This window comes from Pan paniscus, chromosome 3, assembly GCF_029289425.2.
Source record: "Pan paniscus chromosome 3, NHGRI_mPanPan1-v2.0_pri, whole genome shotgun sequence".
NCBI lineage: Eukaryota > Metazoa > Chordata > Mammalia > Primates > Hominidae > Pan > Pan paniscus.
The window spans coordinates 170,094,253-170,109,160 of NC_073252.2; the positions used below are offsets into that span (position 1 = coordinate 170,094,253).

Sequence of the window (14,908 nt, forward strand, 5' to 3'; positions counted from 1 at the left end):
GCTGAAAGAAGTAATGAAATGCATGTGTGATCATCGTTTTTTAAAAACTTATTTAAAAGTATCTCCAAGTATAACAAACTGCAGCCTTCCTAACTCAACATAAATAAGAGTGTTGCCTATTTGACCAGCACATTGATCAAAGTGAATCTTGACCAGGGTATTGATTTAAGAGACTGTTCCAAAGAGACTATACCAAATGAGGTATAACTTATTTGCCTATGTCTACGTTTAGGTTCCTCTAGAAGCAAACCCTGAAACAAAAATTTGACTATAATAGTGTTTAGGAGGTAATCACAGAATGTAGAGTGGTGCGGTGCAGGGAATGTGAGAAAGGAAGACAGAAAAGGGAAAGGAGCCAGTAAAAGATGCATTGTCAAACTGCTGATCACTGTGGGCAACTGAGGTGTAATCCTGCTAGGAAACTATGGGAGACAATATGGAACATACCTCAGGGTTATCCCACCATACGACTATTTATTCTCTAACTTCCATTATTTGTTGGTTGATACTTGTTCTAGGGGAATTAATTTCTCCCAGAACTTCTGATCTGCCCTTTGTGCGGAGATGAGAGAAAGTACTCACTTTGCTATCTGCAGAGATGTATAATAGGACCCTCTTGGCTTATACTGGAATGGTGAGTGCTAAGGAGACATTGATGTGCCAGCATCATCTGCTAGAGCTTATCTCTCATGAGCCTCTTCCTCCAGCAAAATAGATTTTTACCTTGAGCTACACACCCACATATATATAGATAGACATATAAATTGACAGATAGATGTGTATATGATATATGAAAGTTACGTTCCAACTGGATGTCATTTTGACATCTCAACAGTACATGGTCAAAATTGAATTCATTATCGTTGCTCTCATTATTTGAAACCTTCAATGTGTCCCTCACACAGGCTCCTATGTCATTCTGTATTTCATCTGATCAGTTGCCCATGTCCAAAACGTAAGAGTCCTCTTTAGTCACTTCTCCCAGTTACCAAGTCGTGTGAATTCTCTTTCTACATAGATCTTGAACCTGTCCTCTGCAGGCCACCTTCAATTCTCACTTGAATTTCTACAAGATTTTCCAAATTGGCTTATGGGCCTCTCTCAAATAATCTTATAGCACTCTATTAAGCTTCTACACTATCCATTTCATTTTAAAATTGTAACTATTTGTCTTTCTGTATCTCTCATTATAATATAAATGTCTTGAAGTTCAGAACTAGATTTTGTTCATTGTTTTATCTCAACTTTGGAGCCTGGCCTATATCAAACCTTCAGTAAATTACTGTGACATGAGTGAATGAATGAATGAATAGAATGGATCCTTTTATATTTCATGTGTACTAGTAATTTGATAGTAATTTGAGCTTAGGCAGATAGAAATTATTGAAAACATTTCGAAAGAGAAAGCCTTTGTCACACATGATTGGTCTTGCATTCTTTTTTGTCTACCCTTTCTCTGATTGGATTGTATATGACTCTGAAAAGTCATGAGCCTATTGATTTTTTTCTTTTCTTTTCTTTTTTTTTTTTTTTTTGAGACAGTCTCACTCTGTCACCCAGGCTGGACTGTGCAGTGGTGCAATCTCATCTCACTGCAACCTTTGCCTCCTGGGTTCAAGCGATTCTTTTGCCTCAGCCAGCCGAGTAGCTAGGATGACAGGCGTGCGCCACCATACCTGGCTAATATTTGTATTTTTGGTAGAGATGGGGTTTTGCTATGTTGCCCAGGCTGATCTTGAACTCCAGGACTCAAGTGATCCTCCCGCCTTGGCCTCCCAAAGTGCCGGGATTGCAGCCATGAGCCACTGTGCCTGGCCCCTATTGATGGGTTATAGGATATTACTCTGAATGCAATTCCTCTTTAATTAATAGGCAAGTGATATGTACAATAGCTTGTCCTAATGTTTAAAAAACAATTGGCCTCATTGGGGATATCACCTTCATTCTAAGAACACTGTGAGGTGTAATGGTTCTCACAAGTAGGTGCAACATTCTGAATATTGATGTATCAAAGCACAATTAGTTGGGCTCTTTGACTTTGTTCAGAAGAATCAATGGCTCTGCATAATTATGACCAAATATGCTGAATTTCATTAACACTATTTTCCAGATCTGTGAATTACAAGCAAAAACATCTATCTTACTACACTCCCATGGAAATTACTGACAAATCTTTTTCATATTATATATATTTTTTGACATTTAAGTTATCCTAAAATGAATTTCATGTTTTTACACATTTTTGTGCCCATATCATTATAATTTTGATGGGTTTTCAGACACTTTTCATTGTCTGAAACTGTCAAAATTTACTTGTTTAATGAATATTGTTAAAAATAATAAATTATTAGGTTAAATAATGAATAAAGGAATACAATTTTAAAAATACTTCTTTTTCATCTTCTCAGATGGTTCCAACAATGAAGAAAATGAACTTGAGATTTCTTTTTAGAGTTTTCACTGGGACTATAACATCTTGATTTGGATCTTAATTTAATCTTATTATGTGGTTGTGCTCAGTTAACAGTTATTTTAAATTGAATTTTAATTTATTCTGTTTAGAAGCTACAGTTGTTTTTCCCTTCAGGCTTTAAATACTGTCCAGCCATTGAAACACTCCATGACTAAAATTGACTAATTAAACATAAATATTACAGAAGTTAAATTTTTAGATCTCTCCAGGAAGTCCATCTAAACCTTAATTATGTGCTCCATGGAAACAGTTTTAATGCATATTACTCATCCTTATTTCTATTATATAACAACAGGAAAAATGTACATCAACAAGAGCACAACATTTCAAAAACTGACAAATTTGAAACCCTGATACCAGAAGATAAAACAGTTGTTTCATTAAGAGTGAGTGTGAAAGGAGATCATTAATGCATTCTGTGAAGGAGCAGGATAACAATCATGCTGTACAAACTCTGGTTGGAAAGTATTAGACTAAGTCGTGTTCCCACAGTTGTCTGATAACATAATGAATAAACAACAGAATAAGATATACAAGAGTTTTGCATTTGACACACCATTTTCTTTTCCCTCATCTCCAGCTGTAAGCATAAGATGTATCTGGAAAGGCTGCCAAACACCAGCATCATTATCCCATTTCATAATGAAGGTTGGACTTCACTCCTGCGGACCATACACAGTATAATTAACCGAACCCCAGGGAGTCTGATAGCAGAAATCATTCTAGTAGATGACTTCAGTGAGAGAGGTAAGATACAGTTGATAACATTTTATCTGATTCTGCTACCATTCACATGATCATTAAGGACTTTTTAAAAAAGATAATGGGAGCTTCTTTCTGATTCCATCTGAAAGGTGATTATGAAGTTTTATCTATGTTGTGATTTTGTAAAATATTGACCAAATGCAAAAGAAACTTAATGAGAAGCTATAGGTTTCATTTGGGAATCTGTAAGAAATTTGCATTACAATCTCTGTTGCAAATTAGGTGTTGGCAAAATGCCTCAAATTCTACTTTCAGCTTCAGGACCAACACTGTAAAATATATTATTGTAAGTACATATGAATGGTAAAATATTTGAGTTAGAACTATAAAATTTGTTCCTATTTCTGAAAAGTATCTACTCTATTATTTACCAGTATGACACATACTCCAGGCTGTGCTTGTGTTACTTCATAAATATTAGAAACTATAAGGGACACAGGTACATATTTTTACTTGGTAATTCTAGCTATTTTATCTATCTGAACAATAACAAACAATCTAGTGTAATAGTATCTTACAAAATTTAGCATAAGTTTTAATACTTTTATAATTTTATATTTACCTTATAAAAATTTTATAATTTTGTAATTTACTTTCTATTGTATGAATATACTATAAAGTGCATTTTATAATTTACCTTATATTTTATTGCATGAAGGAGCTACACTTAACTGTATATCTGTTAGAAAGAATGACAGTAAAATATTTTGATTGAATATTATTCTTATGTCTCAAAAGAGAATATAGCTTGAGATCACATGGGTTAATGAAGTTTTGGAAGTTTTAATTGAAGTTAATGTGAAGTTTTGGAAATGTTATTTGTCACAGAAACATCTTTTTTTCATAGTATTCAAAAATTCTGCAAAAGATAGACTGCTTGGTGAAGTTTCTTTGACAGAGGTAGTCAGTTAAAATACTGGTCTTTATACACTTCTTTTAAATACTGATCCAGAGGTTGCCTAGTATCTATAGATACTGGGACTTACATGACAGAAAGGTGGTTGTTTGACACTACACTATTAATATGGTGGAGATTGCAGTGAGCTGAGATCGCACCACTGCACTCCAGCCCGGGTGACAGAGCGAGACTTCGTCTCAAATTAAAAAAAAAAAAATGTATATATATATATTTTTTAAACTATCAACCTGGTCATTTTAGGTTTGATTTTAAAGAGGTTTTTGTCTCGTGTTGCATAGGTAGGCATGCATTTAATACTACCTAATAAGAGCCACTGTCTAAAACTGAAATTTGCAGATTTTTGAAAAACAGTGTAAATGGCATATTCACTTTTTTATTCTAATTGAGGTTACTATTTCAAAGCAGTCATCCTTATTACCTCAGGCTAAAGATAGGTACTTAATGTGTTAATAAAGCGTTGACTTCAAAAAGTGAAAAAGGTGATAAAGATCTGAGGCTGCAGATTGCCAAGTGAATAGTCTTTGTGATTGACTGGTACTAGGAGAAATAGGCCAGTGTAACTTTTGATTATCTTGGTAAACTATTTATTATAGTAGAATTTTGACCTGGTGGGTAATAGAGTGAGAAACACTTGGTAGCAGAAAATTATGGTTTGTAGAACATTTCTTGTTAAATATTTCTCAGAGGTATTTTTCAGTTGAAAGCCTTTGAAAAGGTTGAAAATACTGGCACCTACATTTTCTTGGTTCCAAATCACCGTCACCTTTGGTACAGTAGCAACTTTGGTGGACTATGTTTCTGTATGTCATGTTAGCTGGGAAGAAAGTAGACTGTCAATGTAATTAGTGTTAGTGAAAGGGGATAACAGAAAATGGATAATTTAGGAACAGTAATGGTGATTTTTGAATTTCCTAATGGACATTTCTAAGGATAATCATTACTTTAACGCTTAGGTAAAACTTTCATTGAGATATTCTATTCTTATGAGCAATCAAATTGAAAGTATAAGTTTATAATCAAATGCAAAAGTAAATTTTGAAAGAAATAGGTGTTAAAATGCTTCTATAATCTTTTATAATACATCATAATTTTTAAATTATATAAACTAGGAAAGACTCTTTTTCCAAGTTTTTGCTTTGGATTATGAAAATCTCATCTGAGAGTATTGGTTGATGTATATTAGCACTTGAGTGGACTTAGGAGCATCACTCCTCCTTTCTGAATTATGAGAACTATAAATAATTAATGTAATGAACACAGGTCAGAATCCCAACATCAACTATTAAGTGTACTACATTTGGTAAATTAACTTTCTCTGAGTGTCTCTGTTTATCAAAATGAAAATGATAGTGACTCTTCTTGGAGAGGTTATGATGGAGGGCCGCCATGGATGTTTCGGTGAATTGTGTGCTCATGGGAGAGCGATTGCTCTCAGCTATTGATTTCTACTCACCAAATACTCTCCTACTACTATAGTATAAATGTCTATACTTTTTGGAGAAGAGATTCTCTTAATTTAATCAAATATGATCCACAATAATCTGTCTATCTATCTATCTATCTATCTATCTATCTATCTATCATCTACCCCTTTACTGATTTATTTATCTCCAGAATCAACAGAAGAATTCATTTAGTGGCCATTAAAGGAGTTATCATGGTAATTTATATTTGGAGAAATTAGGACTGCCTTAACATTTAAAACATCTCCAATATGGCCAATAAGCTACTATAAACATTGAAGTAAAATAAAATTCTGAGAATTTAATCAATAAGGAGATTATGTTATCTATCTAAATTATATGCATGGCCTTAGAAGAGTGTTTAGCAGAATCCTTTTCAAGATTGTTTTTACTATTAGAAGAAAAGGAAGATACCCCTAGACATCACTTGTTTACAGGGCCTCTAAGAGAGAAAAACTTTTTCTACTCCTTTTTATTCTGATGCATCTGTAGCTGTGCTGTTAAAAGCTATAATTAACTTATACTTTTCTTAAAAAATTCCCCAAAGCTACAACCCTATAGTGTGTAGAGTTCTTTTCACCAACTCTTTAAAAATCAGATTAAGTAGGATAGATAAATTTTAAAATACAGGAAGATATAGGAATTCTGTTGGATTCCTTTAGGAAGTTTTTTTGTTTGTTTTACACTTTAAATTTATTTTTAGAAATACATCCCAATTTCATTTCTGTTCAGTATTTGCACTATTTACCACCTTTGCACTGTTAACTTTTTCAGATACTCTACAAGATCCTTTGGCCAAAAGCACTAAACTTTAACAAGACTTAATCAAATATTACTCCCTTATATTTTACATCCTCCAGGTCAATAGAACAGCTATGCATGAACAAAAATACAAGAAAGCCAATATTTTAGACACGTCATTAGCATGAGCCACTTGCTAATTACTTAGAATTCATATTTACAACAAATATAAGTATATAGTAATTGTTAAATTCTGTAATAGTGGGTTTCATATCAATAAAGTAAAATACTAAAATATTAGATAATCACAGAATAATGCTAACTATTACCAAGTGATTTAGAAAAATCTGCTTAAATAAGATTGACCTAGTTCTCAAAATGCTTTAAAAAAAAGTGAATATTCCATCTTGCAGTTCTCAGTTTAGACATTTTCCTAAAGCAAGCTTGGTAACAGAATGTCATTTTAGCCTCAGAACATAAGTCCACCATCTATAAAACATGAAGGTAAAGGCCTGCAGGTAAGTTTTCAACAACCACCACTGTGTTTTGCTATCTGAAGCTTACCAAAGTTAGTGAATGTGGCTATTTTTTTTTTCCAGTAAGCTCTGAGAAATACATTTAACAACTTAACTTGAGGCCTATAACAAGGCTTCATGGTGACTTTAAAGCAGGACTAATCCTGGGCTTATCTCCAAATTCCAGGCAACCTTAACGGCATCCACATGGAAAATGTTGAAATGTGTGAAATGGGCTGGGGCTTAACCTCAGAGATAGGGTATATTTGAACTTGACAGTTCCCTGAACTTTGCATGCTTAGATGAATGCAAGTCTAAATTGAGGATAGTCGCAGGAGAGTTGCTGACACACTTTCCTTAATGCAAGTATGGAGGCACTGCTGTATACCCGAGTATGCACACACAAACAGAGGCACACAGGCGCACACTCACTCATTTCTGCTCCTGCTTGTTTCAAAGTTCCTTGACAGAAAAGGGAAGTAGTTGAATATTTGAGTTTCAGAAAGATCTGTTTTTCTCCATGTACTCTTTAGAAGGAAAAACAGACTTGAAACTATCCTCCCAATGCCAACAACTTTCAAGAAATCCAGCTTACTTTTCCTCAGACAGCCCACACTCCTACTATCCAAAGTGTGGTGCATGGACCAGCAGCAGCAGCTTGAAGCTTGCTAGAAATGCAGACTCTCAGTCCTCACCAGATGAATCAGAATCTGCATTTCAACAGGATCTATGTGTACTTTCTATAGGAATTAAAGTTTCAAAATCACTGTCATGCATTTTAAAATTGGAGTTGAATGGCCAGGCACAGTGGCTCACACCTGTAATCCCAGCACTTTGGGAGGCTGAGACAGGATAATTGCTTGAACCTGGAAGATGGAGGTTGCAGTGAGCCAAGATCGTGCCACTGCACTCTAGCCTGGGTGTCAGAGCAAAACTCTGTCCCAAAAGTTGAAGCTTCAGTGAATAATATGGGTGTAATAAGTAACTTCAAAAATCTCCTGTTTCTTACATGTTATTACAAAATAAATTTTGCTCTTTGTTTATACTATTTAGTGTGCAATTAATATTGGATTTATAAGTTTGTAAAGGACATCGACAGTATTTTATGTAACGTTAATTGTTATATTTCCTAGGTAGATATCGCCATTTTCCAAAAATTGTAGACATTTGCCTTGCTTTCTTGTGAACTCATTTTATAGCATTTGATGTTTAATTCCAATTTACTGTCATACCTCATCCCCTTGCCAATTTTCCCTTTTTGTTAAACAAATAATGTCTTTCAAAACTTTATAAATCTATTTTGCTTTGGAATCAGCCAATAGATTTTATGCCAAGTTCACAAGGAAAAAATATTATATATATATGTGTATATACAATATGTATGTATACATACATATGTATATGGAAATAGCAAAGCAATTCCTATAATGATCCACATTACCATTAAAAAATCCTAGACCCTTCACAGGGCTGAAAGTGTTTTTAAATCTTTAAAATAGCAGAGATATTTTTAATGATTTCACAAATGATGATGTCAAGTCTTGAATTCAATTTCTATTTTACACAAATAGTCTCCAAGTATACATTAAGGAAAGTTTCCATAAGCAGACAAATCAATCAGCACAAGTTTTACAACTATTCGAAGTTGGAAGATATCAGTGTGAAAAAGGTTGTAAAACCGAAGAAGAATGGTAGTGCCTTTTTATTTTATATTATACAATACTAACACTAAAGTGCATTTAAAGATTCTGAGACGACAGTCGACAAAAATGTTTTAGTGCTGGTATTCCATCAGGTACTTCACTAGATTATAAGACAAGCAATTTTTATGTCTCAGATTTATTGAGAGCTAGTCACTCTAAATAAATCTTGGAGTTATTTAGATTTAATATTCATATTTAGAATGGTGAGGATAATTGCATTTAAAAAAATCAAACTACAATATCAAACCAAATACTGTTTAGTAGCAGGAACTAAGGAAATGTTAAAAATACAACAGTATATTTAGAAATTCAGCATTATATGCCAAAGAATGGAAAGGAGCTATTCTGCTTTCTGATATTTGTATATCATGTTGCATAAAAGTTAAATGTGCAGATTGTCTTAATGGCTCTGTTAACAAATTGCTTTAACATTTGTGAATGTAAGGGAATCTGGGACATTGAGCGACATTCCTCTCTGTGGTCAGATGTATGAACATACCACAGTAATGTGCAATCAATGTCAGGAAAATTATCCTACAACATAAAGGGGTAAAAGTTTGGGAAGTTACAAAATAAAAACTCAACTCATAAAAAGTCTTTGTGCATTCGTAAAAGATGGATATTACCCACCAGTAGCAGAATATGCTTGGAGTAGAATCTGTCTCAGAAGAAAAGCACTTTTGAGATTTCTCTCCCTCTTACTTGTAAATTAAAAATTCAGTCTCACTGGATGTAAATGTCTTCAGAATCAACAGAATTTATCTGACAAAAATAACGATAGTTATATATCCTTATTGAGTCTCACCTTTGCCTTCACGTTTATGGTAGCTTTGTATTGTCTCCTTTTTCTCCTGAAGTGCGAATGTGAATAATCTCTCAAGTGTTCAGGAATGCTACACACATTCACAAGCCTCATGCTTTCTACTACAATACTTTATTCATTCTAGTAGAAATCTGTTTTAAGCAGGTGCTCATTTTGTAAATTAAGAAAAAGGATTTTGAGATACTATAGAAATATATATTTTTTCTTAATAAATTGCATTATGGATTAGCTTTTATAATGAGGGCATTGGTAGTCAGAACATTGCAAAAAGTTATTATGGAGATAATATCTCCTGTCTTCTAAAGAAAGTAATAATATATCTCAGTTAAAATTATTTTCAGTTTAATTATTTTAGGATTCACATTTAATTTACAAAGATATATTTGCTGAACCATGCAAATAGACATTTTTTATGTAGCTAGCTTTAACAAAAAAGAACTGTTAGAAGTGTTCTAATGTAAGTTGTTGGAGAGAATGGCATTACAATGAAATACATGCAGGCTAATTTGAACATGCATGTAAGAATTTTGGAAAATATGTGATAAAATGAAGTGATGGAATGGAAAGGCACAACCTAAGTTTCAATGTCTACCCTATATTAGGTTGTATCTTAGTTATCACATGTAGTATTACAGCAAATTCTACAGTAGAAAAAAATCTTATGCTTGCTTTCTTTTCTTTTATTGTAAAAGGTATGATGAGTACTAAGTGAATGAAATAAGCAAAACATACTATTACTCGATTTTCTTTAAAATGTCTATATTGAAAAGTTTTCTGACTTAGTTAATTTGGGGCTTATAAATGTTTACATTTGTCCTATGAGTAGCTTTTACATTTTTTAAGCATTTCATTTTGAAGAGATGATTAATCTCATTTAGTTGTCATTTTTCTAACTCACATTTACTCTTTTGCAGTTTTGCTCTCTTCTCAAATATTAGTTTGTAGTATATGAAATTCCATTTTTTGTAGGACATTAATGGTTGACTTTGACAGTTTTCATATATTTCAATCTTTATGACCAAGCATCTTAAAATCTACCTACCTCTGGATGGAAAGTCTATCCTGGGCTCATGTTTTAAACTAATACTTTTAAAGGTAGAGAAAAGCATCAGGTGTTGGATAAGCTGCTCTGACTTTCCAACTGCTTTTTGTGTAGGAAAATTCCACATGGCTGAATTAATATGGGTTTGGCATAGAAGGAGACACTGCTTTTAGAAGCAAAACTGTTACAGCTCACCAACGTCACAAAGGCATGACTTCCTCAAGAAAAATAAATTGTGCAATTCATTTCATGGCAGATTAAATCCCATTTATTTTTCTTTCAGACAGCTGTTTTGAATAGAATGTCACCAGTGTGAAACCATTTTATGGATGTTGGGCTTCAGATCTTGGGCAGGCATAACTTTCTTTGATGAAATAAAAGGTTATATTTTATGACTATTCCTCTTGTCAGCAAACCTCAGCATGTGAGCTTTAATAATGCAATGTTCAGTATTTCAAGCAGGCTTTTTGATGTCTAAATATCCATCTGCTCTTAATTTAAAAAAAATCATTGCATCTACACAATGGAAAAAAGAAAACTTCACAAACATTTTCTCTTTTATCCTGAATTATAACACTTACTCAATAAAATAAAAATATCAATCTCTCAGCATTCAAGATTTTTCTTAAGCTGACAAGTTTTGAACATCAAATTCATCCATGTTTATGAAATGTGTTTTAACAAAATTCTCCCCTAATAAGAATTAAATGTTTTATGTCAACTGAGGAATAAATTCATATTAGAATAATAGGATCTTTGAGATGAGGGATTTGTAGGTGACATGGTACATTTGTAATATTTATAAATGAGTAAACAGCTACTTATAAAGATGAAGTCCTAAGACACACAGTGGGTCAATTTTATATGCTTTGATAAATGCTAGTTTAATTTAAAATGTACAGTTTCACAGTTAGGTATCCAAGGTTCCTTTCTTTGTAGTTTTCTCAGATGTTTTATTCTGAGAAACTGAAACAATTCTGATAACTATCATTAATTTAATAAAATGTACCACAATTATATAGACATTCTAGATAATTGAATCTAATTTATTACCCATTTTTCCTTAGGATCACAACAATAACAGAAACCATCATTTCACTATGTGTATACCCAAGTATTGAAATAGAGGATTCATGAGAATCATAATGACTTGAGCACACCAATTCCAGTCTCCATAATGGCCTTCCAGGACTGCAGGGGGCCAATCAGTGCCTTCCTCCTGGAGAAAACAGTGATTCTAAAGTTTGGAAAGGCTCTCAAAAGTAGTAAAATAGGTCATAAAACAGAGTTAAATATGTTTTATAAAGCTTCACAGACTGATGTGCAGTAGAATTTATTGAGGTACTTAAATGGATTTGGGGCTGGCCCCTTGTGGGACATCTGATTCTGTCTTTATCCTGGAAAAAGAGTTAGGCAGACTAGCAAGGCTGCTTTGCTTTACCCAAACCAAGGCACATTTGAGATTTCACAGAGCCATGCTGGTGCGAATGTCTCCAGAAGATAAGGGTCATTCTAGAACAGAGAGAGGCTGGATTAAGGGTAGAGGAGGCATGGGAAGTTACTGGGCAAATGTCCAGCATTGGATTAGAGACTAATTAAATACACATCCTTTATTTTCTCATCTTTTTTCTGCCTGGCCTCTCAAAACGTAGATCAGGAAGACTATATGGAGAATATATATATACATATACACACACACACACACACACACACACACACACACACGGAATTCATATATATATATGCTGCTTTGTAAACTTGTGGCTATCTCACAACACAAAAAAACCTGACCGCAATATTGTAGCTCTGTAAAGAACTGCTTAATGCTAGCAACTGAGAGCCTAGTGGAGCAATGATGAAAGAAAATTTAATTTTATATCCAGAATAAACTCTAGCTCTATCACTTGACAGCTTTGACTTTTACATATTATACTTCTGCAAAATTATTAAGTCCATATCCAACTTAGTGGAGACACATTTTGAGTTTGAAATAAAATTTAAGCAATTCTTTTTTTGATTGGGTACATCTTTTCCTCTGATTTTGCCAAGTTGAAACTCTGCTTCTAAGAAAATAAATGAAAGTCTCTATGAAGAAAAGATTTTCCTTTTATTTGTCCATTTATCTGTCTATTTATTTTACAGTACCACGTATTATAAAACCATAGACTCATGAGATAAGTAGAAATACAGTGACTGGTTAAGAGCCTAAGCATTAGAGACAGAGAGTCTTGAATTCAAGTTCCAGCTCTGCCACTTACAGCTCTTGAGGCCTTGCAAAGAATTGGATATGAAGCTGGATTACAGAAACAAGATATGATTTCACTATTATAAAAAAAACTTTCAAGAAAAGGTATCACCAAACTAGAAAGGGTAGGAAAAATAAGTCCCCCAATATAGAGAGAAGACAGCAGGTTACTCATGACTGCTTCGCGTAAGTTCATGCTTGAAGGGCTAAACCAAGTTGATCCAACCCATGGCCTGCAGGCTGCATGCAGCCCAGGTTGGCTTTGAATGTGACCCAACACAAATTCATAGAGTTTCTTAAAACATTATGAGATTTTGTTTTGCAATTTTTGTTTTGTTTTGTTTTTAGCTCATCAGATATTCTTAGTGTTAGTGCATTTTATATGTGGCCCAAGACAATTTTTCTGCCAATGTGGCCCAGGGAAGCCAAAAGATTGGATGCTCCTTGTCTGAACCATTGCAACATACTCAGAGAAAATGCAAAATTTACCTTTTAACCATGAAAAATAATATTCATGTAATTGTGATGAAGGAAATAACTGTGCCAGACTGCGGTCAGAAGAATAATTTCTATACATAGAAAAAGGCAAATTTTAGGTTCCAAACTTCAGTGTGCTTGTTTTTGACCTTTGGAAAAAATTCTAAAATAATGATGGCTATTAAAAAGTCAAAAAAAAACAAACAAGCAAGCAAACAGAGGCTGGTGAGGTTCAGAGAAAAGAGAACAATTATACACTATTGGTAGGAGTGTAAATTAGTTCAACTATTGCGGAAAGCAGTGTGGCAATTTCCCAAAGACCTAAAAACAGAACTACTATTTGACTCGGCAATTCCATTACTGGGTGTGTACCCAAAGGAATATAAATCATTCTACCATGAAGACACATGCACACAAATGTTCATTGCAGCACTATTCACATTAGCAAAAACATGGAATCAACCTAAATGTCCATCAATGGCAGACTGGATAAAGAAAATGGGGTACATATACACCATGGAATACTATCCATCCATAAAAAAGAATGAGATCATATCCTTTGCTGGAACATAGATGGAGCTGGAGGCCATTATCCTTGGCAAACTAACATAGGAATAGAAAACCAAATATCACACGTTCACACTTATAAGTGGGAACATAATGATGAGAACACATTGGGGCCTACTTGAGGGTGAAGGGTGGCAGGAGGGACAGGATAAGAAAAAATAACTATTGGGTACTAGGCTTAGTACCTGGGTGATGAAATAATCTGCACAACAAAACCCTGTGACATGAGTTTACTTATATAACAAACCTGCACATGTACCCCTGAACCTAAAATAGGAGTTAAAATGACATCAGTGTTTTTTTTAAATAATCAGAGAAGTAAGTACTATGAATCAGACTTGGTTTGTTAAGTTTTAGCCAAACATTATCCCTGCTGGAGGTATGAATTTCAAGCTCAGATTCCCTTAAAACTGGGACTTTCCCCACCACCAGGGGTATCCCATCAAACTGCCCCATGGGTCCCACATATAAGGCACGTAGCTTTCTCAGGCCACTCCTGTAAAAGACATCTGGGGTTACCCCATATTGAATACAGGCACCAATCAGCCTATCCAACCACCCACTGACTAAACCACTTCATTCTACTTCTCTGTGAAAGGTGAGACATGCATGATGAGTAGTGGTGCCTCTACTATAACAGAACCCAGGCTGAGTCCAAAAGATGCCCTGACATATGACTCTCAGCCCCATGGTAAGCTGACAGGAGTCCCTGAACATATTGTTTTTGCTAAATGTACAGTGATGTGTTTTGCCTTACTCCAGATCCCTTACACATCAGTATAAAATCCAGAAGAGGGCCTAATGGCATGACTGCCCTGCTGACTTACTTAAGACCATAGGTGACATGGTTATCTAATAAAACCACATGGATTTCTTATTGCAGAAATGATCTATGAATCAAAAGAAGTCACATTGAGCAGCAAAGATTCAGGGATATATAATTCCAAGATCCACACCTACATTTAAATATCTGCAGCTTCTAAGTAGCAGACAATAAGTTCCAATGGAGATACTGAAAGCTGTACGATCATAAATGATGTATACATTCTTATGTGTATACTTTCTTCTTATGAGAATGCTTTATCACAGCTGGCCTGCAGTACCATTAAATAAGATTCACTTAATAATTATTACCTTGATTTTAGTCATATTGTACCTAGGAAAGTATATTTTCA

General features: G+C 34.1%; 1 protein-coding gene across 3 annotated transcripts in view; it reads left to right on the forward strand.

The window, feature by feature from the left end:
- Positions 1 to 14,908, forward strand: part of GALNTL6 (polypeptide N-acetylgalactosaminyltransferase like 6) — a 1,235,992-nt gene that overhangs the window by 527,921 nt on the left and 693,163 nt on the right. For all 3 annotated transcript variants that reach the window (XM_034959428.2, XM_063603996.1, XM_003823503.6), the window contains one exon: positions 3,054 to 3,220. In XM_034959428.2, the coding sequence (XP_034815319.1) occupies positions 3,054 to 3,220 (167 nt within the window). The remainder of the gene's footprint in view (positions 1 to 3,053; positions 3,221 to 14,908) is intronic.